At 40.9% G+C, this 23,802-nt stretch overlaps 1 protein-coding gene across 1 annotated transcript in view; it reads left to right on the top strand.

Annotated features, from left to right (window-relative positions):
* adamts7 (a disintegrin-like and metallopeptidase (reprolysin type) with thrombospondin type 1 motif, 7) overlaps positions 1-23,802 on the top strand; it is a gene marked incomplete at its 5' end in the record, with an annotated part of 81,792 nt that overhangs the window by 19,224 nt on the left and 38,766 nt on the right. Inside the window, 5 exons of the mRNA XM_083900537.1 lie at positions 3,119-3,202; positions 4,480-4,604; positions 5,830-5,979; positions 8,558-8,701; positions 21,152-21,296. Coding sequence (XP_083756663.1) covers positions 3,119-3,202; positions 4,480-4,604; positions 5,830-5,979; positions 8,558-8,701; positions 21,152-21,296 — 648 coding nt within the window. The remainder of the gene's footprint in view (positions 1-3,118; positions 3,203-4,479; positions 4,605-5,829; positions 5,980-8,557; positions 8,702-21,151; positions 21,297-23,802) is intronic.

A 23,802-nucleotide genomic window follows, 5' to 3' on the forward strand; every position in this document is an offset into this window, starting at 1 on the left:
ACGGTATGATTTACAAACATGGAGGAAGCCAGGGGAGATCTCCACAGAAAATAGACTGTAGGTCTGTTTACAAAAACAGCTTACAACTTCCTGTCGCATCGTAAATTATTGTAATTCCTCTGAGATGTTTATTGATGTGTGTTGGGGGAAAAAAGGGATCTTTTTCATGATTGCGGTGCGTAGGCGTACAGCGGCTCTTGGCTGTCTAGCTTGGTGTATTTTCTGTGTGTTTTTGTCCGAGTCCTTTGAGCAGTGCATGTTATGTTTTGTGTATTTATATGAATAGAGTGGCCACTTTAAATATGCTGTATGTATGTTTCATACAATGACAATGAAGATTTCTGACAAAAGAGCTTTAGCACACACTGTAGCAAAAGATGCAGTAGAAATTTAATAAGCACTTAGCAGGGTTAGCAGACCGGGGTTTCTCACTCCTGGTCCTGGGAGGCCACTATCCTGCATGTTTTAGAAGTTTTCCCTGCTCCAACACACCCGATTCAAATAAATGGGTTGTTATCAGGCTTCAGCAGAGCTTACTGACCATTTTAATCAGGTGTGTTTGAGCAGGAAAATGGCTCCCCAGGATCAGGAGTGAAACCCTGCATTACAGCATTTGAGAGGGAACTGTAGATTGAGTACCTTCACTAAGGCCAATCAATCATATACCCGTATCACATTACCTCCAGAAACAAAGACTATCACCTTTTTGAGAAATCCAAACAGAAATTGTGCTCATAATCTCAAGTGTGAATGACCGGAAATGTTATTTTTTATTGTGGTAGGTTATCTGTTCAGAAGTGATGCTTTTATTTTGAAAGGCTAAAATACCGGAAGTAGGAGAGAGAAAAAACGAGAGAAACGTAGTGCTAATTAAGGCCACAAACGGAGTCTCCAGCACTTTTCATGGTTTGTTTGAGCACCTGGCTAACAAGGGAACAAGGTCTGTTTATGTTTTATGTGTTTTATTATATGTATTTTGAGTTGTTTTTAATCGCAGTTAGTACTTTATAGAGTTTCATGCGAATGTGAACGTTATGCTAGTAGCATCACTTCACTATTACTTAATTAGCGTCGTCCTCCGTGAGTTATTTGCAAAGTTAGCTATTTTACAAGGAAAAATATAATTTCAAGTTGTTACAGTTGGTTTGTATACACAATTAATCAAGAAGCTGTTTTGTTTTACACATTATATTGAAATATTCATGTAGGTGTTGTTTACTAAACTATAAATAACATTTTTGGTTAGAAATACTGTACATTTAGCACTCCAGTAGAGGTTTGTCTGAAATAGCATTTAAGCGGACCTAGAGTGGTCCTGTTGCACATATACTGTATGTTAGTTATGGAGGTCTACTTACATATTAACTTGTTTTTATGGTCAAAAACCTCCTAGTTCCTCCATAGAAATTCTCTTTTCTGACCCAGAAGACAGAGTCTTGTGATTGGCCAGTATATTCAGCACAACCGCTCTCAGAAGCGCAGCTCCCCCCTCTGGAACGGTGGATGCACTGCTACTCATTATCAAAACATTGTTTTAACAATGTTTAAAAATAGCTTCTTCACGACTCCCTGCCGCAGTCCCTTCTTTGACTTTGACCCGGAGTCAGACCCAGAGTCAGAAGACACTGACGCTCATGAAACACCTCCACAACGGGTTATTATTCTTCTGCGGTTCAATGCATGCAACTGGATGTGCCTGGACTAGTGCCCAGACCAGTGTTTGCGCAACCGGACCGGGTTTTTTCAGAGATCTCGCTGAGCCTGAGATTACAATAAAACACAGCGTTCTCAGCAGTGGCTGAAATGTTTGTTTAGAGCCCACCAGGGCTTCTTAAACAAGGTAAGGACGCAGATACACAGCGGTAAAAAACAGCGTTAATTGGAACTTCCGGTCTAGATCCGCTTTAAAAAGGCTAAAGAGGAGTTAAAGGGAGATAACTCTTATGCTCATGTGAGTTAAAACGGTATGTATAGCATTCTGAACCATCAGTATAGGAGCCAGACCATTATTCAGCCAGACAGGAGGCATATTAAAAGAAATATGCATCCTGTTGAAAACATAACCCCCTGCTAAAGGAGACAGCAGAATATTGTTAAATAAAGAAATAAATCTTCTATCAAAACATTTTGTTTACTGGTGAGCTTTACAAGAGCAAAAGTTGCAAAGTTGTTTTATGTACAGGATATGCACCAAAAATGCACCCTGCCACTCTGTGAGTGATATCAGGTATAAACACAGTTTGATGAATGAAGCCCTTGATATGTGTCAAAGCTTTTCTGAGTGATGTGACACGGCTACAAAACTTGTACAGGTTTGTTTTTTTAATTCTACGGCGATGTTTTAAGAAAAATACATAAAAAATGTGAAAGCCCGTACAACAAAAGCATTTCTTAATTTTCAAGCATTTCTTCTGCAAGTTCAGGTACATTCAAAAGGGCCAGAAATAGATGATAAAGGGGGAAAAAAAAGACAAAAATTGTCTCACTCGAAACAGTGTGTTAGGTTCAGACAGTACAGTCGTTTATTCGTCTAATGTGTGCATTTTTCTTCAAACTCCGCACCAGATTCAAAGCTACACAAATCACATTTCCTCCCCTTTTCTGATGCTTTGGTTGAACTTCAGTAGCTCACTTCGAGCATGACGAGTTTCTGACATGTCATTGACAGAGAAGATCACTGAAATATCTGGCTGTCGATCAGTGAAAGAAAAACCCAACAAATTATTCACGGAATTTGCCGTTACGAGTTTAATCTTTTCAGTGTTTTTAATGTTTAAAAATCACAGAATTAACTGAGCATTAATGACAAAAAGTAAACATAGATTCTCTCCTGTGAGCAATCGATTACTCTTACTATGCTCTTGCAGTATATGCATTAATATTAAAATAAATTATTAGAAGTAGATTTATTTTCTTTTATATGCAAGTAAAGAAGACCTAGATCACAAGGATGAACTGCTTGGATTGTTTTTAGTCTCTTAAATATTAAATTTCTCTTAAGTCAACATAAACATGTTATATAAGCCTGGAATTATATTGCATCGACTGAAGCCATTGGTCAGCTGAGCAGAAGCATACAATCACTAGGTAATAACACACGTTTTTATTTGTTTTCCAGGTGGCAGGTCTGTTCAGAGATGCCAGTATTGGAAACGCAATTAACATTGTGGTTGTTCGACTGATCCTACTGGAACAGGAAGAGGTAAAATCAGTGTTTGTATGCGCTGCTCACATGTGATTTTTGGGTTTTGTTTTTGTTTTTTTACTGGAAAGTGAAATAGAATGTGAATTTGAATTGCACAACGGCTTCTTTCAAGACCTTTAAAATACAAATCTCAAAAGTATAATTTATAGTTATACATGATTCATTTGATTAAAATATGAACTCTTATGTATAGCTTTATTTTGTCCACCTGTGTTGCCCTCACTGCCTCAGTGAAAATATATCTTTTATATATATATATATTAGGGATGGGAATTTCACACATTTTTAGAGTCGATTGTCGAGGTCAACGTGTCTAATTTTTTGTAGACTTTTTTTTTTTTTTTTACAGCAGCAGTAACAGCAGCAATGCGGGGGTGTAAACTATTCTACACTGTACTACTTCATTTTAGGCTCAAAAACATGGCTGTAATGTCCATTATTGACCATCAGAACAGCGGTAATAAATATGAGGGGCAAAAAAAAGAAAAAAAAGCGGACTCCGCTGGAACGCGTGTGTCGCCAACAAGATAGTAAAACAATTAAACTAAAACAAGACATTGACTAATGCACGTAAACTGGTGTATATATTTCTCCCGGTTTGACTGTTCATGCTAAGCTGAGCTATCTCTGCAGGATGTAGATTCATACAGTATTTACAGGTATGAGAGTGGTCTTTTTTTGTTCTATATGAAAAATAAAAGCAGTAATGCAAAGCAGAAAGAAAGACTGATTTGTCCATTCTGGGCTGCTGTAGAGATATCTTTTGCCAATGTTACACATTTGTGGAAGAGGTTCCTTTGTCACTAAATCCAGCCATTGTGTACTGTTCTATTTTGTCTTGATCCAAGCTTGTCTAAATATATTTTCTTGCCACTTTTATAAAAATTTGTTCAATTTGTGTTTTGCGACATTCAGTTGAATTATAATGTCCTCTGAGTCTGTTGATTCAATATATGAAAAGGAATGGCTAGTGAATTAAATATTTGTCTGGACTAAAACAACAACAAAAACTTAAAGCATATGGGAAAAGAAAAGAAACTTTACCACAGACATGGTTGATGAAGGAACGGAAGCAAAAACACAGCATGTCACTTTTGTCTGATTTACCTTATTTAGGGCTAAAAAGTTGAAAGTGACGTTGCAATTTAACTGAGCCTAATTCCTATGATCCAACAATAATCTTGTGTATCCACTGAAAGGGGCATAACCTGCAATTTGTTTGTCTTGAAATGTAAATTATACATTTATATCCTTTTATCTCAACATGTGAATAGGATGAGTTAAAAATCACACACCATGCCGACAACAGCTTGAACAGCTTCTGTAAGTGGCAAAAGAAACTCAACATGAAGGGAGACGAGCACCCGCTGCACCATGATGTAGCAGTTCTGCTCACAAGGTAATTAAAACATTGTTTAATTTCTCATTTATTTTAGAACAGGATACATCAGGACCTGTTCTGACTGTTTTCCACAATGATAGATGTGATGTGGGCAGCTTCAAGTACCCATGACATCCAACCTGTCACAATACCCTTTGATCTTCATGAGCAGAAATAACATACAGTAAATGTACCATCTTCTTCTTCTTTTGGCTTCTTCTTTTAGAAGTTACCACAGCAGACCTTCTGCCTCCATCTTACCCTATCCCCTGTGTCTTCCTTTGTTACACCAACTCTCCTCCTTCACAACATCCATGATCCTTCTCCAGTCTTCCTCTTTTTTCCCTGCACAGCAGCTCTGTCTTCAACATCCTTTGTCCATTATAATCGCGATCCCTCCTCTTGCATGTGATAAAACCACCTCAACCTTGAGTCTTTTACTTTATTTCCAAGCTGCTCAACCTGAGCTGTCCCTCAGATATGCTCATTTTCTAATCCTGTTCATCCTGGTTCATCCCCCCCAATGAAAACCTCAGCATCTTCAGTTCAGCCACCTCCATCTCCATCTCCTCCTCCTAAAGACCACTGCCACTGTCACTAAGCCATACATCCTTGCAGGTCTCATACCTACATACAGATCTTCCCTTTCATTTTTGCTGCTGTCTCTCTGTCACACATCACCCCTGACTATCTCTTGTGCACTGTCCATCGGTTTGGATGGTTGACCCTGGGTATTTAAATGAATTCGCTTACTTGCATCTTCACTGTACCACATGTCTCACTGTCATTCAAACACAGGTATTCTGTCTTTCTCCCACTAATCTTCATTCCTCTTCTCTGCAGTGCATACAGGCTCTCCTCCACCTGTCCCCTACTCTTTCTATAGATTAATACAATCTGCAAAAAACATCCTCCTGCCTGATGTCTTCCGCCGACCTGTCCATCACCATTGCAAACAAGAAGGGGCTCAGAGCTGACCTCTGACATACTCCCACCTCCACCTTGAACCCATCTGTCACTCCAACTCCACACCTATATATTCCATGTGTATTTGCATTTTGTGGCCTTAAGTGACAACACATCTGTCCTCTTGGGATCTGATCTGATCTGTTTTTGTTTTCTTTTAGATGAATACATTTGTTTTATCCATCTTTTGTCATCTCATTAATTATGGCCTTTGTCTTTCTATGCTCCTCTGTGATCCACCTTCACATTTCAATCTGACGACACTCTGCCTTTGAAGGAAGGACATCTGTGCAGCCATCAACATGCCTTGTGAGACTCTGGGTCTGTCCCATGTGGCAGGGATGTGTCAGCCACATCGCAGTTGCAGCATCAGTGAGGACACAGGCCTCCCACTGGCCTTCACTGTAGCACACGAGCTGGGTCACAAGTAAGATTAACCACACACGTACAAACACACGTGTCTGTATATGCACACACACATTATTAGGGTTGGGTATTGGGTTTGTTTGACGATACTGGTGCTAAACCGATACTCTAATAATGTAATTTTTTTCATCTTTAAGTATAGCTAGGCACTGTGAGCTGTGTGAATTGGCATTTAAATGAAACAGTTTGGTCTGATTAGTTTGTTCTAGACCTTGTCAAGCTATGACGTTATTGAGACGTTTTAAAAGTTCAAAATAAGTTTTAAATGACATTATATATTGTTAAGATTGACTGCCCTAACATTTGTACTGGTTCGGATTCAGTCTACTTTATATCCCATTAAAACTTGCGTAAGCTTATACTTGTTGTATTATTGTTGTTGCGGATCAGTGTTAGTCTTAGTGCAGCAGTAGTATCTCTGCTTGAATTGATTAACCTGGATGAAGGCAGTTGTAAATCCCTGCTACATCATTCTCAAGCCAACCCATCCATAATTAATATACCACTGGTGACCAAGCTAACAAGCGTTCAATGCTGGCAACTGAGCTACAGCAAGTACATCTAGTGTCCTCTCAGTTCATCCAAAAGATGCTACACTTGAAATGGGACACGCCTAGTGTGCTTTGCTTTGTTACAGGAAAGGCTTTAAGGATCAGGATTCAAGGATTTATTAAATCCACAGTGACATTTACTGGAAATAAAATTCCAATTCCAATTAGGTGAACAAAAAACTACAAGCTTTACTTTTTGATAAATAATGTGGTTTCAAAAAGTTATCTGTAGCTGAAACAGAGCTTTGGACAAAGGCCAACATGTCTGATGTGCATCTTTACAGTTGCTCAGCAATTACTACAATCTCAACTTCAGTGAATGAAGATATGATCATTATTTTCTGCTCTATTTCGATCTCTTTATTTTTTTTGCTATTCATTCCATTCATTCCGGTGGCAGGAGTCTAATTTTTTAGGTAACTTCTTTTGTATTGACTCTGGATGTCAACATTTACAGCAGTTAGATGTGGTTGATTGCAGAGCAATATCTGCTTAAATTAAGCCTTGAACATTTAGTATAGGATAAACTTTTATTTTCAACACTAGTTAAAATTATTTGGTCTATCATAATGGATTATAATGCCATATTTGAAAATGCATGATCGTTGTCATTAAAAGACAAAGTGTATATTACAAACATAACATTTGTAGCGATACCCATCCCTAATGTACACTATTATTCATGTCTTTACACTATGCATGTCCTTGCTATATGATAGTAGTGAGGAGATGAATCTGAATGAAACTATAGAACCTACACAGCAGGAAACATGGCCTCTTTTACTCCATCGATCCTTTAGTAATTGGAAACCCGTGTGATTGATAGCTTCCTTGTATTTGTTCATCTTGATTATACGGGTGCAGCCGAGTCTATTAGGTGTTAACACCTCAAATTGGTATGGTATTGGCAGATCCTTAGTCCCCACAATGCTGTATGTGTGCACAGTTGTTGCATATACATGGGTAAATGTTCAGGGTGATTGTTTTGCTAAGTGCATGAACAAGCTCTGGATTGACAGGAGCATCGTGCATGTTGCATACAAATTATCCGTTTCCCTGTAAGGAGAGACATAGCGTCAGTGTTGTGCTGATTTTGGTCTCAGCATTCAAAATTAAGATTGTGCAGACTGTTTTAAAAAAAGAACACCGGTGATTCTCACAATTAGAGCCCTTTTGGATTCGATTCATGTCAGTCTGCTTTGGCCGTACCAGTCTACCAAGATAAACATCTTGTTAATTATTGAGAGTAGAGCTGCAACTAACAGTTGTTTTTGTAATCGATTAATCTGTCCATTATTTTCTTGATGAATCGCTTGGTGCATAACATGTCAAAATGTTAAAAAACGTTGCTCAGTGATTGTCAAACCTGTGTCCACAAACCATAATGATTCAGTTTTATTGGTTTCTTTGTTATGTGGTGCAAAGAAACAACGGAAATGTTTATATTTCAAAAGCTAAAAAAGTCAGAAATCTTCTTTTAATAATGAAAAAAAACAATTAATCGATTATCAAAATAGTTGACGATTCATTTATGATTCAATTATTATTTATTATTCATTAGTACTTCATATATCTATATGTCTGTATGTCTTTTTTATTGTATCCTCTATGAACCGCCCCTGTGCCTGGAATAAAGATTGATGATGATGATTAATCGATTAAAAATCAGTTTCAGCTCTTATTGGGAGCAAAGTGATGTGTTTTTAGTGTGAAAATCAGCCTTTAACTAAGCATTTTGATGTTTTAATACAACCTTTTTTATATGTTTGTGTACTTGATAAAATGTTGAAACCTCTGAAACATCAGGAAATTCATATGACCGCCTTAATATTGCATCAGGCTTTAATAGTAACAATGACCCCTTTTGTGTCTCATTAATTCAGTGTTTGTTAGTATTTACATAATATATGGGCACTTAACAGGTAATTGCTATTTACTTGACATAGTAAGGTTGTCTCCTTTCTATCAAGTGTAACGTGCTCACTCTCTTTAATTGCCCATTCTGTGGGATGTTCTTTTATGTCACAGCTTTGGGATTCAGCATGATGGCAACGGTAATGACTGTGAACCCATTGGAAAACGACCTTTCGTCATGTCTCCACAGCTCTTGTACAGCACCTCCCTGCCCAGATGGTCACGTTGCAGTCGCCAGTATATCACCCGCTTCTTAGAGTGAGTGTTAAAAGTTAAATGTTGTGTGTCTATATTACTATGTGACATACTGCACTGTGCAAAAGTCTGTTGTTTAAGCAATGCTATAATGACCATACGGTACAATTATCTCCCAGTCACTGTATTGGAACACATCCAGAAAGCAAAGGGAAAGATGTATGCCCTTTTAACCCATTTTCTCTAATTTTCACCAACTATATAAACCTAAAGTGCTCCTAATGTTTAAAATCGGATTACATTTGTGAAACTTTGTGACTTATTGTATACAATTATTGCTACATCATATTACTAAAAATGTGATATAAAATGAATCATAACTTTAACTCAACGACACGGTAGAAGACGAAAAAACACATTTTTATAGTTTGAATATGTGACCTACAAACACACACCCCCACGATGTCCATATGAGGATTTGTGTATTATTCCCACGGCACATTACAAATGGGGCACCTGACATCTAAGGGTTAAACAAGTTCTAAATATTAAAGTGTCCAGTATTTAGTGTAAGTGACTCACTTACCCCTTATGAGAAAAACAAAATCAAAGACGAGTACGTCGCCCGGACTGGCGTTACCGGGGCCCCATCCTGGAGCCAGGCCCGGGAGGGGGGCTCGCAGGCGAGCGCCTGGTGGCCGGGTCTTTGCTCACGGGACCCGGCCGGGCTCAGCCCGAAGGAGCGACGTGGGCGCCCTTTCAAGTGGACCCACCACCCACATGAAGGGCCATAAGGGGCCGGTGCAATGTGGTTTGGGTGGCAGTCGTGGGCGGAGGCCCCGGCGGCCCAATCGCGGGACAACAACCCTAGCTATGGGGACATGGAATGTCACCTCGCTGGGGGGGAAAGAGCCTGAGCTTGTTCGGGAGGTGGAGCGATACCGACTAGAAATAGTCGGGCTCACCTCCACGCACAGTCTGGGCTCTGGAACCCAACTCCTTGAGAGAGGCTGGACTCTCTACTACTCTGGAGTTGCCCAAGGTGAGAGGCGGCGGGCTGGTGTGGGCTTGCTTATAGCTCCCCAGCTCAGCCGCCATGTGTTGGAGTTCTCCCCGCAGAGCGAAAGGGTCGTGTCCCTCCGCCTTCGGGTGGGGGGTAGGTCTCTCACTGTAGTTTCGGCTTACGGGCCGAATGGCAGTGCAGAGTACCCGGCCTTTTTGGAGTCCCTGGAAGGCGTACTGAAAAGTGCTCCAACCGGGGACTCCATAGTTCTGTTGGGAGACTTCAATGCTCACGTGGGTAACGACAGTTGTTACAGTTACGTCCCAATCACACCTGGAGGGGTGTGATTGGGAGGAATGGCCTCCCCGATCTGAACCCGAGCGGTGTTTTGTTATTGGACTTCTGTGCTAGTCATGGTTTGTCCATAACGAACACCATGTTCAGGCATAAGGGTGTCCATCAGTGCACGTGGCACCAGGACACCCTAGGCCGGAGGTCAATGATCGACTTTGTGGTCGTGTCATCTGGCCTCCGACCGCATGTCTTGGACACTCGGGTGAAGAGAGGGGCTGAGCTGTCAACTGATCACCACCTGGTGGTGAGTTGGATCCGCTGGCGGGGGAGGAAGCTGGACAGACTTGGCAGACCCAAGCGTGTTGTGAGGGTCTGCTGGGAACGCCTGGCGGAATCACCTGTCAGGGAGGTCTTCAACTCCCACCTCCGGGAGAGCTTTGACCAGATTCCGAGGGAAGCTGGAGATATTGAGTCAGAGTGGACCATGTTCTCCACTTCCATTGTAGACGCGGCTGTTCGAAGCTGCGGCCGTAGGGTCTCCGGTGCCTGTCGCGGCGGCAATCCCCGAACCCGGTGGTGGACGCCGGAAGTAAGGGATGCTGTCAAGCTGAAGAAGGAGTCCTATCGAGCCTGGTTGGTTCGAGGGACTCCTGAGGCAGCTGACGGGTACCGGCAGGCCAAGCGGACGGTGGCCCGAGCAGTCGCAGAAGCAAAAACTCGGGTCTGGGAAAAGTTCGGGGAGGCCATGGAGGAGGACTACCGGTCGGCCTCGAAGAGATTCTGGCAAACCGTCCGGCGCCTCAGGAGGGGGAAGCAGTACTCCGCCAACACTGTTTACAGTGTGGGTGGGGAGCTGTTGACCTCGACTGGGGACATCGTTGGGCGGTGGAAGGAATACTTCGAGGATCTCCTCAACCCCACTGACACGCCTTCCCTAGAGGAAGCAGAGGCTGAGGACTCAGGGGTCGACTCATCCATTACCCAAGCCGAAGTCACTGAGGTAGTTAGGAAGCTGCCCAGTGGCAAGGCACCGGGAGTGGATGAGATCCGACCTGAGTACCTTAAGTCTCTGGATGCTGTAGGGCTGTCCTGGTTGACACGTCTCTGCAGCATTGCGTGGCGGTTGGGGACAGTGCCTCTGGAATGGCAGACCGGGGTGGTGGTCCCTCTTTTCAAAAAGGGGGATCGGAGGGTGTGTTCAAACTATCGAGGGATCACACTCCTCAGCCTCCCGGGGAAAGTCTATTCCAGGGTACTGGAGAGGAGAGTTCGGCCGATAGTCGAACCTCGGATTCAAGAGGAACAATGCGGTTTTCGTCCTGGCCGTGGAACACTGGACCAGCTCTATACCCTTCGCAGGGTGCTCGAGGGTTCATGGGAGTTTGCTCAACCAGTCCACATGTGTTTTGTGGACTTGGAGAAGGCTTTCGACCGTGTCCCTCGTGGCATTCTGTGGGGGGTGCTCCGGGAGTATGGGGTCGGGGGCCCTTTGTTAAGGGCCGTGCAGTCCCTGTACGACCGGAGCAGGAGCTTGGTTCGCATTGCCGGCAGTAAGTCAGACTTGTTCCCAGTGCATGTTGGACTCCGGCAGGGCTGCCCATTGTCACCGGTTCTGTTCATTATTTTTATGGACAGAATTTCTAGGTGCAGCCGGGGGCCGGAAGGGGTCTGGTTCGGGAGCAGCTGGATTCCATCTCTGCTCTTTGCAGATGATGTGGTCTTGATGGCTCCTACAAACCAGGAACTCCAGAGTGCGCTGGGGCGGTTTGCACGCGAGTGTGAAGCGGCTGGGATGAGAATCAGCACCTCTAAGTCCGAGGCCATGGTTCTCGACCGGAAAAAGGTGGGTTGCTCCCTCCGGGTCAGTGGAGAGATCCTGCCTCAGGTGGAGGAGTTTAAGTATCTTGGGGTCTTGTTCACGAGTGAGGGAAGGATGAAGCGTGAGATTGACAGGCGGATCGGTGCAGCGGCCGCAGTAATGCGGTCGTTGTATCGGTCCGTTGTGGTGAAGAAGGAGCTGAGCCGAAAGGCAAAGCTCTCGATTTACCGGTCAATCTACGTTCCTACCCTCACCTATGGTCATGAACTTTGGGTTATGACCGAAAGAACAAGATCCCGGATACAAGCGGCTGAAATGAGTTTTCTCCGCAGGGTGGCAGAGCGCTCCCTTAGAGATAGGGTGAGGAGCTCTGTCACCCGGGAGGAGCTCGGAGTAGAGCCGCTGCTCCTCCACATCGAGAGGAGCCAGCTGAGGTGGCTCGGGCATCTGTATCGGATGCCCCCTTGACGCCTCCCTCGGGAGGTGTTCCGGGCATGTCCCACCGGGAGGAGACCCAGAGGAAGACCCAGGACACGCTGGAGTGACTACGTCACCCGGCTGGCCTGGGAACGCCTTGGGGTCCCCCCGGAAGAGCTGGAGGAAGTGTCCTGCGAGAGGGAGGTCTGGGCGTCCCTTCTCAGACTGCTGCCCCCGCGACCCGGCCCCGGATAAGCGGAAGAAGATGGATGGATGGATGGAGTATTTAGTGTGACCTACTCCTACACTTGAACAGCTCCAGTGGAACCCTAATTAATGTAACTGTTAAAACATGTGTACTACTATTCCATGTTGAAAATGATCTGCTGTGAAAAAGATCTCTAATGCCAGGTTTATTCTCGACATGCTTGAACATTACATGCACATGTTGTATTGCAGAAGCTGGTGGTGCCCTAACTATATTGCTTGGTGCTATGACATTATCTTAAAGGCATAGTCTATATGCATAAATGCAGAATGTATGTAGAACAATATAAAATGAAGGTTTGGGGAGTATTTGAAATGTCTCATAGATTTGTCAATTATGTGAAATCTTATGAATGTAAACATACCCATATGCCAAGTAGTTCACAGGGCACTTGACAATGATGATGCGTGTGTGTGTGTGTGCGTGTGTGCGTGCGTGCGTGTGTGTGCTGTACGGTCATAATGATCCTCGAGGGGCAGCATTCTCACTTTTTTTTCTGAAGCAGATCATAACAATCTCTCAATACTTGGAGTGGACATGTAATAGTATTTCTCTGTTTCGTGCACTTAACAATTTTCTGTCAATGTATGTTAAATAACGTAAACACACACGTCTTAATGCATTTACAGAGAGGAATTATCGAAATAACTAAGACAGATTTGTTGTTTAAATTTCACCCACATCCTGACCTGAAGTCAGATGCAGCATCATGTTAATTCTACCTCACACACATTACTGTAAGGGAAAATCAACATACTCAGGTGTTGACACACGAATCAGCTGAGATTTCACCGTTTTAAATCAGCTGAGTCATAACTAACCTGCAGAACCACGTAAACTTGATGGATCCTCCATAGATTTTTGGTGGAAGTTAAAATGTGTAATTAAGAATAGCATAATAATACAATTTCCCAGTTAAATAATAATAATATGTTTTATTTATGTGGCGCTTTTAACAAATGCTCAAAGACACAGTACAACAAGCCAAAAACCAGTATTAATAATGCATTTTAAAGTTCTGAATTTATTATTATAATATGATATTTTACAAGGCTGTACAAACACATCTTGGACTAAAATCTATTTTCTTATCGCTTATCTAACTACTGAATCTGGTCACTAATTCATGGAAGAATAGCATTTGCATTTGCTTTACTCTCATTGCGCTTACTTATTGGTGTTATAGTGTGATAAAGAGAAACTGTCATGAAGGAGTTCAACAGCTTGTTGATAAATTATTTCATCACAGTGGCCCCGCTGCTACAAACATCTGGAACTCATTCAGTGGTTGTTCAGCCACTTGTCAGTATTGTAGCTTCTTGAATACACATGAACAAAAAGGACCTATGAGGTGATATTTACATCCTTGGGAATTTGCTAAACAAAGGCCACTGGTTTGTGTGTTTGTGTTTCTTTGCATTGGTAATTATCTAAGGAGATTGAGATTTCACACTTATGTTGAAATATCATTACTGTGGCTTGAGATTACCAGTTTATTTATTTATTTTTGTTGTCACAACCTGAAAAGGTTGACAAAGGTGATAGAAATGTAGCTTGGACTTCCATCAGACAAGCGACGTTCAAAGGTTTACTGCAAAATTGGGCTGGAGAGATTATGTCGAGCTGAGCCAAAGCAAGCAGTGGTAACGGCGTTCTCAGTGGAGCAGAGATGCAGCTGTGCAAAGCAAACAGACTGGAATGGCAAACAATGATGAGCCTGAGCAGCAGCGCACGGAGTACAGGCCAACACAAGGAAATACTGCGTTTTCATTTAAAAATGGCATTTTCAGGGAGTTGGGATGCACATGCAGGTGTAAACAGGAGGCGATACTCTCTTTTCACTGAAACTCCTGGAGCTTTTTCCAATAGTTGAGTCATGGCTTATAAGAACCAGTCAGGAAGTTAATGTGGGTAACTGTTTATACTATAACACATTCAATCAAAAACTGAGGAAGCAGAGTTTTTAAACTTCTCCAATGTTGGGGCTCCTAATGTGGATGAGGGGCATATCCAAGCATTCTAAATGGGGCATTTCTAAAACAATATACCCGACCTGTGACTAGACTAGAGGCTCAATTTCGAGGTTTAACTTTATGAGTTTTGACAGATGGATGTTCAGGTGTGCGGGTGGACTAACAGCAGGAGGAGCCAATTCACAAATAAATAATATAACACAGACACAATATCACACAGAGAAAGACAGCATAACTGTGGGCGAAACAAGAAACACAGGGGAGTTGGAAACTGCAGGAAAAACAGGAAATGACTAGATAAGAGATAAGTCAAAGGAATCCATCCAAATGTCATGGCAAGCCTTTAAATAATACTACATGGGACAGTGGATGCTTTGGACAGACAGACCTACAGATACCTGCCAATGAGGGATGTGATGATAAAGGGAAAAAATAATGTATTATTATTTAACCAGGAAGGCTTCAATCAGATTAAATATATTTTTTACCAGGGTGTCCTGGCCAAGACGAGCAGCAGCACAGTTAACAAGGTCACGAGTACAGACAGACAACAAAAACAAAGAACGGGAAAAAAGTTTCATAAAATATTTGTGAGGATGAAGGTAGCTCAGTGAATCGTATTTCAACTTGAAAGTTGTGGGTTTGATTCCTGGCTCTGCTAGTCTACATGCCGATGTGTCCTTGGGCCTGATATGACAACCCCATGTTGCTCCTGACAGCTGTGCCTTTGAATGGCTTTGAAAGATGAGTGATAGAAAAAGCTCTGCATATTTTTCTATGGTCACTCCCGCTTCCTCCCACAGACCAAAAGCATGCGGATTGGGGTCAGGTTGAGTTAACAAGAGATCCTGGAGAAACTGACCATAGGTGTGAATGTGAGTGTGAATAGTTTCAGCATGAACCTTGCTTAATGTCTAATCTGGGATTGGGGTTTGGCTCCAGCTCCTCACAAGAATGAATAATGTGATAATTTGACGATGAAGCAACTTTGCTCTCTCTGACACTTACGCTGCTAGAATTACTTAAAATGAAGGACACTTATAATATATCTCCTCGTGAAGTTGACAGACTTTCGCTGTCAGGACCTCATTTGGAATTCCTGCAGGGCACAGTTAATGAAGTATTTTAAGTTTTCAAACAAATAAATTGTCATATAATTATCACATCTCAATGTATTTTGTCATGACTCTTATACCTACCTCATATTCGGCTCTCGATTCTTTTCTAAAAGTAATTGTATACATTTGATCTAATGGCCGTAAAAACGGAGGGCAACTGTCACCGTGGAGATGCCAGACTGATGTCAATCAACCTGTCCAACACAGGGTGGCGCCTCCCTTTTGTTCGGTCACAAATGATATCGATTTTTTAAAAAGATTTTGAAGGAAAAAATGTGGAAACTACAGCAAAGAAAAGAAGATGCAGTTAGAACAAAGAACGGGGAACTACTCATCAAGTGCAGTTGGAGGAGAGTCATACAGATCAACAGACTATAGAAGACATTTCAAAACAAAAGCTGCAGCCATACAGCAGATATTTTAGTTACTTATAAACGATCAAATGGGGAAAAAATAACCGTGGGCTGGTTCTATATTTATAAGCCCTTTATAAGCTTCTTATATGAAGCACCTCTTGTACACTCGATATAATTCTCCTTGTCCCTCATTTACTAAGGATCTTGTCACCTTAGTTAGCTTAACGTATTTAATGTTTAACAGTTTATTACTGCTAGGATTCACATAGTTACCAGAGAGATTTAATAAATGGATAAAAATTGTACTTACTGACAGCTAAAGTCCTAAAGTCAGTTTGTCTGGCGTCCAGATCAATTCTTCAAACAAAAAGAGCGAATAAAATGAATACGCTTCAGTATTGTCATTGACTGAGGCCAGATAACCACTGAAAGGAAAGGAGATCATGTAAATATGATACAGTCTTCCCACCCACCGCCTTCAGTGCTGGTTTGTCCCTGTTATTTTCCTCTTCCCCACTCTCTCTCTGATTCCCAGCTACCCACTTAACTCCCCCTTACTTTGCATTGATCATTTACTTCACCGATATGTGTCTCTCCATCTAATTTGCTCTAAATGCCAGCAATTTTCTCCCTGCCCATTTTCTCGGTTTTATCTCTTTGACTGACAGCAGGACAAAGGCCCCATTGTGTATCACTTTATTTGTCCGGAAGGCCTCAACTGCTCCAGCCACTTCATCTGTAGGTGTTATTTATGTGGAACCTTATGTGTATTTTTATGTAGAAGGTAGAAGGTTAAGAGAAGAGTGGTTTAGATGCTGTCACAGAGCTCTTCAATATCCAGAGGAGAATGTCTTCAGGGACACGGAGGAAAGGAAATGCAACTTTAACGGATACTTCACCGATTTGAATGTTGCTTTGTATTGCTAGAATAGCAGTAGTATTTTTTAGAAAATTTGCTTCCCTCCCTCAGTTTTTCACTGAGTTGTAAAAAATTCTGTTTTCCATTTTCAAAATTTGCCCTACTGTGATGCAAAACGCGTCATTTGACTCACAGTAGGGCACATTTGGATAAGGGAAAACAGATTTTTTTACAAGTCAGGGAAAAACTGAGGGAGGGCAGCACATTTTCTAAAAAATACTATTGCTATTCTAGTTATACAAAGCCACATTCAAATCGGTGAAGTATCCCTTTAATTGATAATATCGATGTGAGATGTACTTTTGAGATGCATGGATTCATCAAAGAGTGAAATGGCGTAAACATTTCCAGGAACTCTAGCTTTTTTCGAGGCTGCATCATTTGTCATGTGAGCTGCTTTTCAGTCCTGAGGCACTCATGGAGAACATTTTAATTGGTGTCATTCAGTCGTCAGTGTGAGGTCATCTTGTGTTTTCATTAATGATTTTATTGTCAAGCCCTAAACAAAGAGTTTGACATCCTGGGTCAAATGTTTCTATTTTTGTATCTTTATTTTAACTCATTGTGAAGAGACAGAAATGGACAAAAATGTGTGTTGGGTATTAAAAAAAAAACTTATTGAGTATTGCTTATCGAGCAAAGGGTGTATAATCATATTTGTATACTGACAATAGATGAAATGATTGGTGACAAACCCAAAGAAGTTAATAGCACAGGCCTCGGCCAAGGCCACTCAGTGTCACTACATCTCACAAAGTAAACTTTTTTGTTTGTTTGTTTCTATTTTAAATCCTGTTTCTGGATTTTTCAAAATACGCTAATGGCATAACCTGAATCCCCAGATAATATAATTGAAATGCATCTTCTTTGATTTATGCTGCTTATAAGCAGACAAACAAACAGACAAATGCAGCCAAAACTAACCTCCTTGACTCCTGTAACATTCAACCTTGTTCTTCCTCACAGTAATATGCCAAGTATGCCAATTGTTGTTGTTCATTCTCACCTCTAATTCATTAGCTGTCAGAAACATGGCTGCAGTTCAGCACTAATCTGTCTCTGTGGCTGAAGGATGTGTTCATGAGATAACAAGTCTGAAGTTTTTATGCATAAAAATGCAGGTATGTTTGGTTATTGAATGTTTTTCCCCAGTTAAGGAGTTGAAATGCACAGTATCAGAGTTAATGATTGTTGTGCTATCTTGTGTTTGAGTTTGAGCAATGAAATGTGTTCAGTTCAGTTCGAATTAGAAAACGCACATCAAAACTGGATGTAGAATCAGTGGGCAGCAATTATCTGTGCCCAGGGTGCAGTGGTGGTTCAGGACCTTTCTCAGAGGCATTATCCAGGATGATTTTCAAACTTATGATGTAAAAGCACAATCGAGGGGAAAAAACCTGTTCATGTGCTTTACAGTAGATTTTTTTTTTTTAAATAGGTGTTTCATCATTATGGTGTAAAACCATGTGCATAAGGGTTCTCCATGATTTACACTTTGTCAGTTTGTCTTCGTTATCATTGTGCTAATTAAACCACAGAGTTATAAAGCACAAAAGGTCATAACTAGTGTCTCTAAAGAGCATGTCAGCTACGTACTCATCGCCTACATACTGTATATATCTCTAGGTAGTGCTTTTATTTACTTTATTCAGTATTATATGAAAACAAGATTTTATCGTATTGCTTGTTGCTTGCTTTTTATTCAGTAAATGAACTTCATCTGAATGAGCTGAATAAGACCGTGTCCATTTTCATTTCAATCATTTAATATAATTACAGGTAAAGAAAGGACTGACAACAAATATACATCAGTAATTAACAATTAGTCTCAGACTGAGTCAGTCCAACCATCACTCTTTTCACATTTAAATGAAATTGCTCTGCTTAGCTGTAGATAGAAAATTAAAGTGGCACAAAACATGATGATCTTTTTGAAAATCTCCATGTTACAAAAAACTAACACTAAAACTAATTAAAACGAACCTAAAATTAAGCTTATATAAAATAAGCAAACCAGCTTTAAAAACTCAAATTAAAACTAACTGAAAACAAAAACCAAAACTAAATAAAAACTAAAACTAATGAAAAATCCAGAACTATTATAGCCTTGGTGCCTTCATTTACTCTTTCATACATCTTTATTTAGACAAAAGTACTCCAGGTTAAGATGTTTCAATCAACTCCTATAAAGTAAATATTGGCAGTTAAAAAAACAGTAGTTGGTACTTTGAATTTCCTTGGAGATCAATAAATGATGTCTACCTACCAAGATTAACTTGTTTTTGATATATGCTTTTCATAAAGACGTTAATTCAGTAATGTAGTCATATTTGCTTCTTGGACTTCGTCGAGAAATATTGTGGTTTCCTTCAGTGAGAGCAACATTTCAGTCGTGTAATTTTTAAATGGCCTCTTTTTTCGTTTCCATTGCACTCATTATATCAACTTTTTATTGATGTGCCAACTTTTATTGCTTCCCCCAAGAGTAAAAACTTAACTGCCGCATTTAAATACTTTTTTATTTTTGTCTTTCCATCCAGTTGTTTTATGCACAAATTGAAAATGCACATATTAAATTGTTAATGGCCTAATATTAAATTACAACATTTGGGAAATGTCAAATTAGTCACGGTCTTGTGCTGGAAATATGAAATATGAAAACCACATTTTCCCACTTTTTCCCACATTTTTAGATTGTTCTTACATATAAAGGAGCTGTTACACAGAAATAAGGCAGACGTGTATTGTATTATCCATGGATGGAGTGTGTGTGTCTAAACCTGCATGCACTGATGCATGTGTTATACTTATAGTCAGGATATATAGCGCTCTAACCCAGGAATTGTACTCAAGTTAGACTTGACACCATATTTTTAGGACTCCAGATTTGATTTAACTTTAGTGTTAGTTATTTGGACTTCTCCTCCTACTGCTTACCCCAACCCCTCAGTTTTGCACATTAACAGGTTTATCAGGATTCTTGTTGAAGTTGAGGGGTAAGTTAATTGTCTAATTTGTCCTTCAGAAATGATTCCACGGCACACCTCAGACAGATTTCGCATGTCGTGTGGCTATGCTACCTGCAACAAAACTTGTTTTCAGTCTCTTGTACATACCATAAAGTGGTCCACCAGTATTACAAAGTGCTGAAGATGTTTTCTGTAGAGTCAAATGGATTACCTCGATTTTGTCAGGACAAGTCATCACACCTGCTCAGTGTTTCAGCACAGGTTGGACTTAACATCCATGGAGGCATAACCAAGATCTTGAAGGTCAACACTACTGCTGAGGAACTATTGGAGGAGGTGGAATACTTCACATACCTGTGCAGTACGATGGATAAGCAAGAAGGGACAGATGCATATGTGTAGTCCAGACTTAGCAAGGCTTGAGCAGCATTCATCCGGCTGCAAAACATCTGGAACTTCAAGGAGATAAACTGCCACACAAAGATATGTCTGTTCAACTCAAACATTAAGTCTGTACTGTTGGATAGAGCAGAAACATGTAGGACTACAAAAAACACCATTGAATTCGCTGGCCAGAGGTCTTCAGCAATTTAGATTTGTGACAGAGGACAGATCAGCATCCTATGGAGCAGGAGATCCTGAGAAGAAGGTGGAGCTGGCTTGGCCACACCCTGGGAAAATTGGCGTCCAACTTCATGAGGCAGTCTTTGACGTGGAAACCCCAAGGAAAAATAAAGAGGGGATGTCCCCGGGACACTTAGCACCGGGACCTGGATGCAGATGACAAGCTGACAGGACCGGGATCGGGACAGCTGATGACAGTGGCATAGAACAGACGGCACTGGAGGGCAATTGTCAATGGCCAATGCTCTAGGAGGATCGAGGGCCTCTAGTCTAGATGTTTTCTGACATGTTTCCACTCTTGTCCACAATAGCCCAATACAGCAGAATAACGACTGCTAAGTTAATTATCACAAAAGTGTTTGTTGTAAAATACTGTTTTGTGATGTTGATCCTATAAATCACTTTTGTTACAGTTTGTCAATCAGTAAGGCAACAATGGCTGTGTTTTATTGATTTCTCATTTAACAAGGCTGTTGTGTCAATTTTTCCTGTGTATTCCAGGAAAAACTCTCCATTTGCCAGGAAACATTGCACAGTGTGCATTGCATTTAGGATAATGGATAATTGTTAGACAAAAATCAAATCCTGCCCACCTGTATCTTTTCAGAATGATGTTTGTCCTCTTACATGGTTGAAACAATCATCTTTCATTTCATTAAGACTCAACAGAAACGTAAAAGTGCCTTGACAAACTGTGCTCACCAGATTTTTCTTCTTGTTTTTCTCTCCACTCCATGTTCCCACCTCTCTCAGTCGTGGCTGGGGCGGGTGCCTTGATGATGCTCCAGTGAAGGATAAGTTGTCCTTGAACTCGCTCCTTCCTGGCGCTCTGTACAGCGCCATGCATCAGTGCCAGCTGCAGTATGGATCTGGATCGCGGCTCTGCGATGATATGGATGTAAGACTCGAAATACAGAAATAATGTGCATCTCCCTTTGTAGCTGTTCTCTACTGTACAATTATTTCCATGTCATTTTCTTTTTTCCTTCTTTGTTTGTTTTTCCATTGTCCTTGATCTCACGTGGGTCACTTATGTGCTGCAGGGCCTTGGGTTCTGATGCTTAACAATTCCCAAACCACTAAGTGATGTAGCGGGTCAAGTTACTCTCCACAGCCCGTCTGTATCATGTGGTGAGAGTGGTGGTGAAAGACGAGCTCTTTTCAGTTTCCGTAGCAAGTGAAGGCAGAGAAATGCACACCCACCATCTTGGTGCTTGTGAGTCTCTTCACTTCAGAGAGACTGTGAAGAGGTCATAAGTGTTTTGTCTACATGAATAGAAAGGCTGTTGTCATGACACAAGTCCACCTGCTGTGTTACCTCCTCCCTCCCAATATGGTGTTTTGTTGTTGTCATAAAGCCCACCGCTGTTTTTTCATCAGTCAATTTGATCACGAGGTTGGATCCAGACTTGATTCAGTCATGGTTGAAAAGTAGTGGGCTTCACACACAGCCTTGGGGCCCACCTGTGCTCATTGTGATGGTACAAGAAGTCCTACTGCAGATGAAGACTGACTGTGGTTCTCCTTTCAGACAGCAGAGAATCCAGTGCTAGGTTGGGTATTGAGGCACAGCAGTGAGAGTTTCCTGACCAGCTGCTGGGGGATACTTGTGTGGAATACACAATTAAAGTCACTGAACAGCATTCTGAATTGTGTGTTCTCATTGTCCGAGTGATTAGGAGTGCAGGGTGTATGAGATGGCATCACCAGTAGAGCAGCTGGGTTGATATGCAAACAGTTGAGAGAGGATGTGTCTAGGCCGGTCATACAAAGCTCTTCATCGTAATAGGAGTTACTGCTACAGGTTTTTAGTCGATGAGACATTACTGCTGATTTCTTTGTCACAAAGATGCCAAATTGAGGTGAGGTGCATCTGATTTATTTAATTAACCTAAAATTCAAAATTTAAAAAGAATAACTGTCTTATCAAGTGGGGGTATGAATGATCAGAAGAGGCCTGTGCATTTGCTTCCTGTCTTTTAATTTAGTTAAATTCTGGGTAATTTAGTTAGCCTGAAAGCCGTATCTGGTATTTTATTATATTATTAAAGGATTATGCTAAATCAACTTTTTAATCATTTAAATCCTTATATTTGGGACTCTGGAGGTCCTATCAGTCCTAAAAAAAAATGTTGTTCTTGGCTCCGCAGTGCAGCACAGAGTTCTACACAAACTTCCAGCCTCAGAGCATTTATCTGTCCAGTGGATACAGTTATATATAACGGCAATGTGCCTACTAGAGCTTGCAAATGATCACTTTTCCAAACTGCTGTTAGCTCCCTGTAGCCTCTGTGGCTGTCCCTTAAGTTTTTGATTTACTTCACCCTTAATATATGTGAAGGAGAAAGTGCATTGCTAGAAACAATTACTTCAAACAGGTAAAGATTACAGGCAAAAGTGTGTCACTTTTAAAAAGTAAAACTCTGCTTGAGATTTTTCTGACAATGCATGAAAGTGCGCAAAGCTTTGTTTTATTCACTCTCAAATTACTGTATGTATGTGGGATGAGGTAGGACATGATTCACTTTCACCTTTACAGTTTTGTTCTGTCAAAAGAAATGACACTGTAATATGAAGCATTACATTCCCTTTCATTATTATGGCAAGATTCTACAGAGGGCATATGCCTGACAGATGATTATAATGTCTGCATGTGATGACTCATACAATTGATGAATGCCTTGTTGTTTTGTTAGGCAAGATAATTCAACATATAGCCATTACAAATTGTACTTGCGTGAATGTGCCAAAGCTTTTTTTTTATTGAAAGAAATTGCATCTATGATGTGAACAAGTGACAAAATAATGTGGAGGCTAAATGTTTTTCAGATCTGAGAAATGTATAGAAGCCTGAATAAGAGTCATACGCAAATTATAGTGTTTAAATTTGTAATAATAATATCCTCAAAGAATGAGGATTCAAGTCTTAATTTCCACCACATTGCCCACTCTTAACTGCAGCGTAGTTCAATTTACTATTGTTTAACTGAGTCTCATTGATTCTTCGGTCTGCTGTGTCCATACTATGCCCTCGAGTATATGGATTTTTTTAATATGTTCTGGGACTTTGTTAATACACCTTTGCTACATGTTAGCTGTTGGTAGCTTACAATCAGTGGTGTCCATTTGTGACAGAGCTTATATGTGCTGTACTGATGTTCATTATTATTATTAATTAATTAATTAATTAATTAATTAATTAGTTAGTAGAGTAGAGTTAGCAGAAGCTGTTCATTGAAGTCTGGAAACTTGGCAGGTGACGGACAAAACATACAATTTATTGATTTATGCAACTTCAGTCCAACAATTCACATAGAGAGGTGGCATTGGTTTTAATGAGACCTCTACCTCATTCAGACTGACAGAATAACAGAGTTTTAAGACGGCTTGGGTTTTATGATCAC

This window comes from Microchirus variegatus (assembly GCF_963457635.1).
Source record: "Microchirus variegatus genome assembly, chromosome: 14".
Classification (NCBI taxonomy): domain Eukaryota; kingdom Metazoa; phylum Chordata; class Actinopteri; order Pleuronectiformes; family Soleidae; genus Microchirus; species Microchirus variegatus.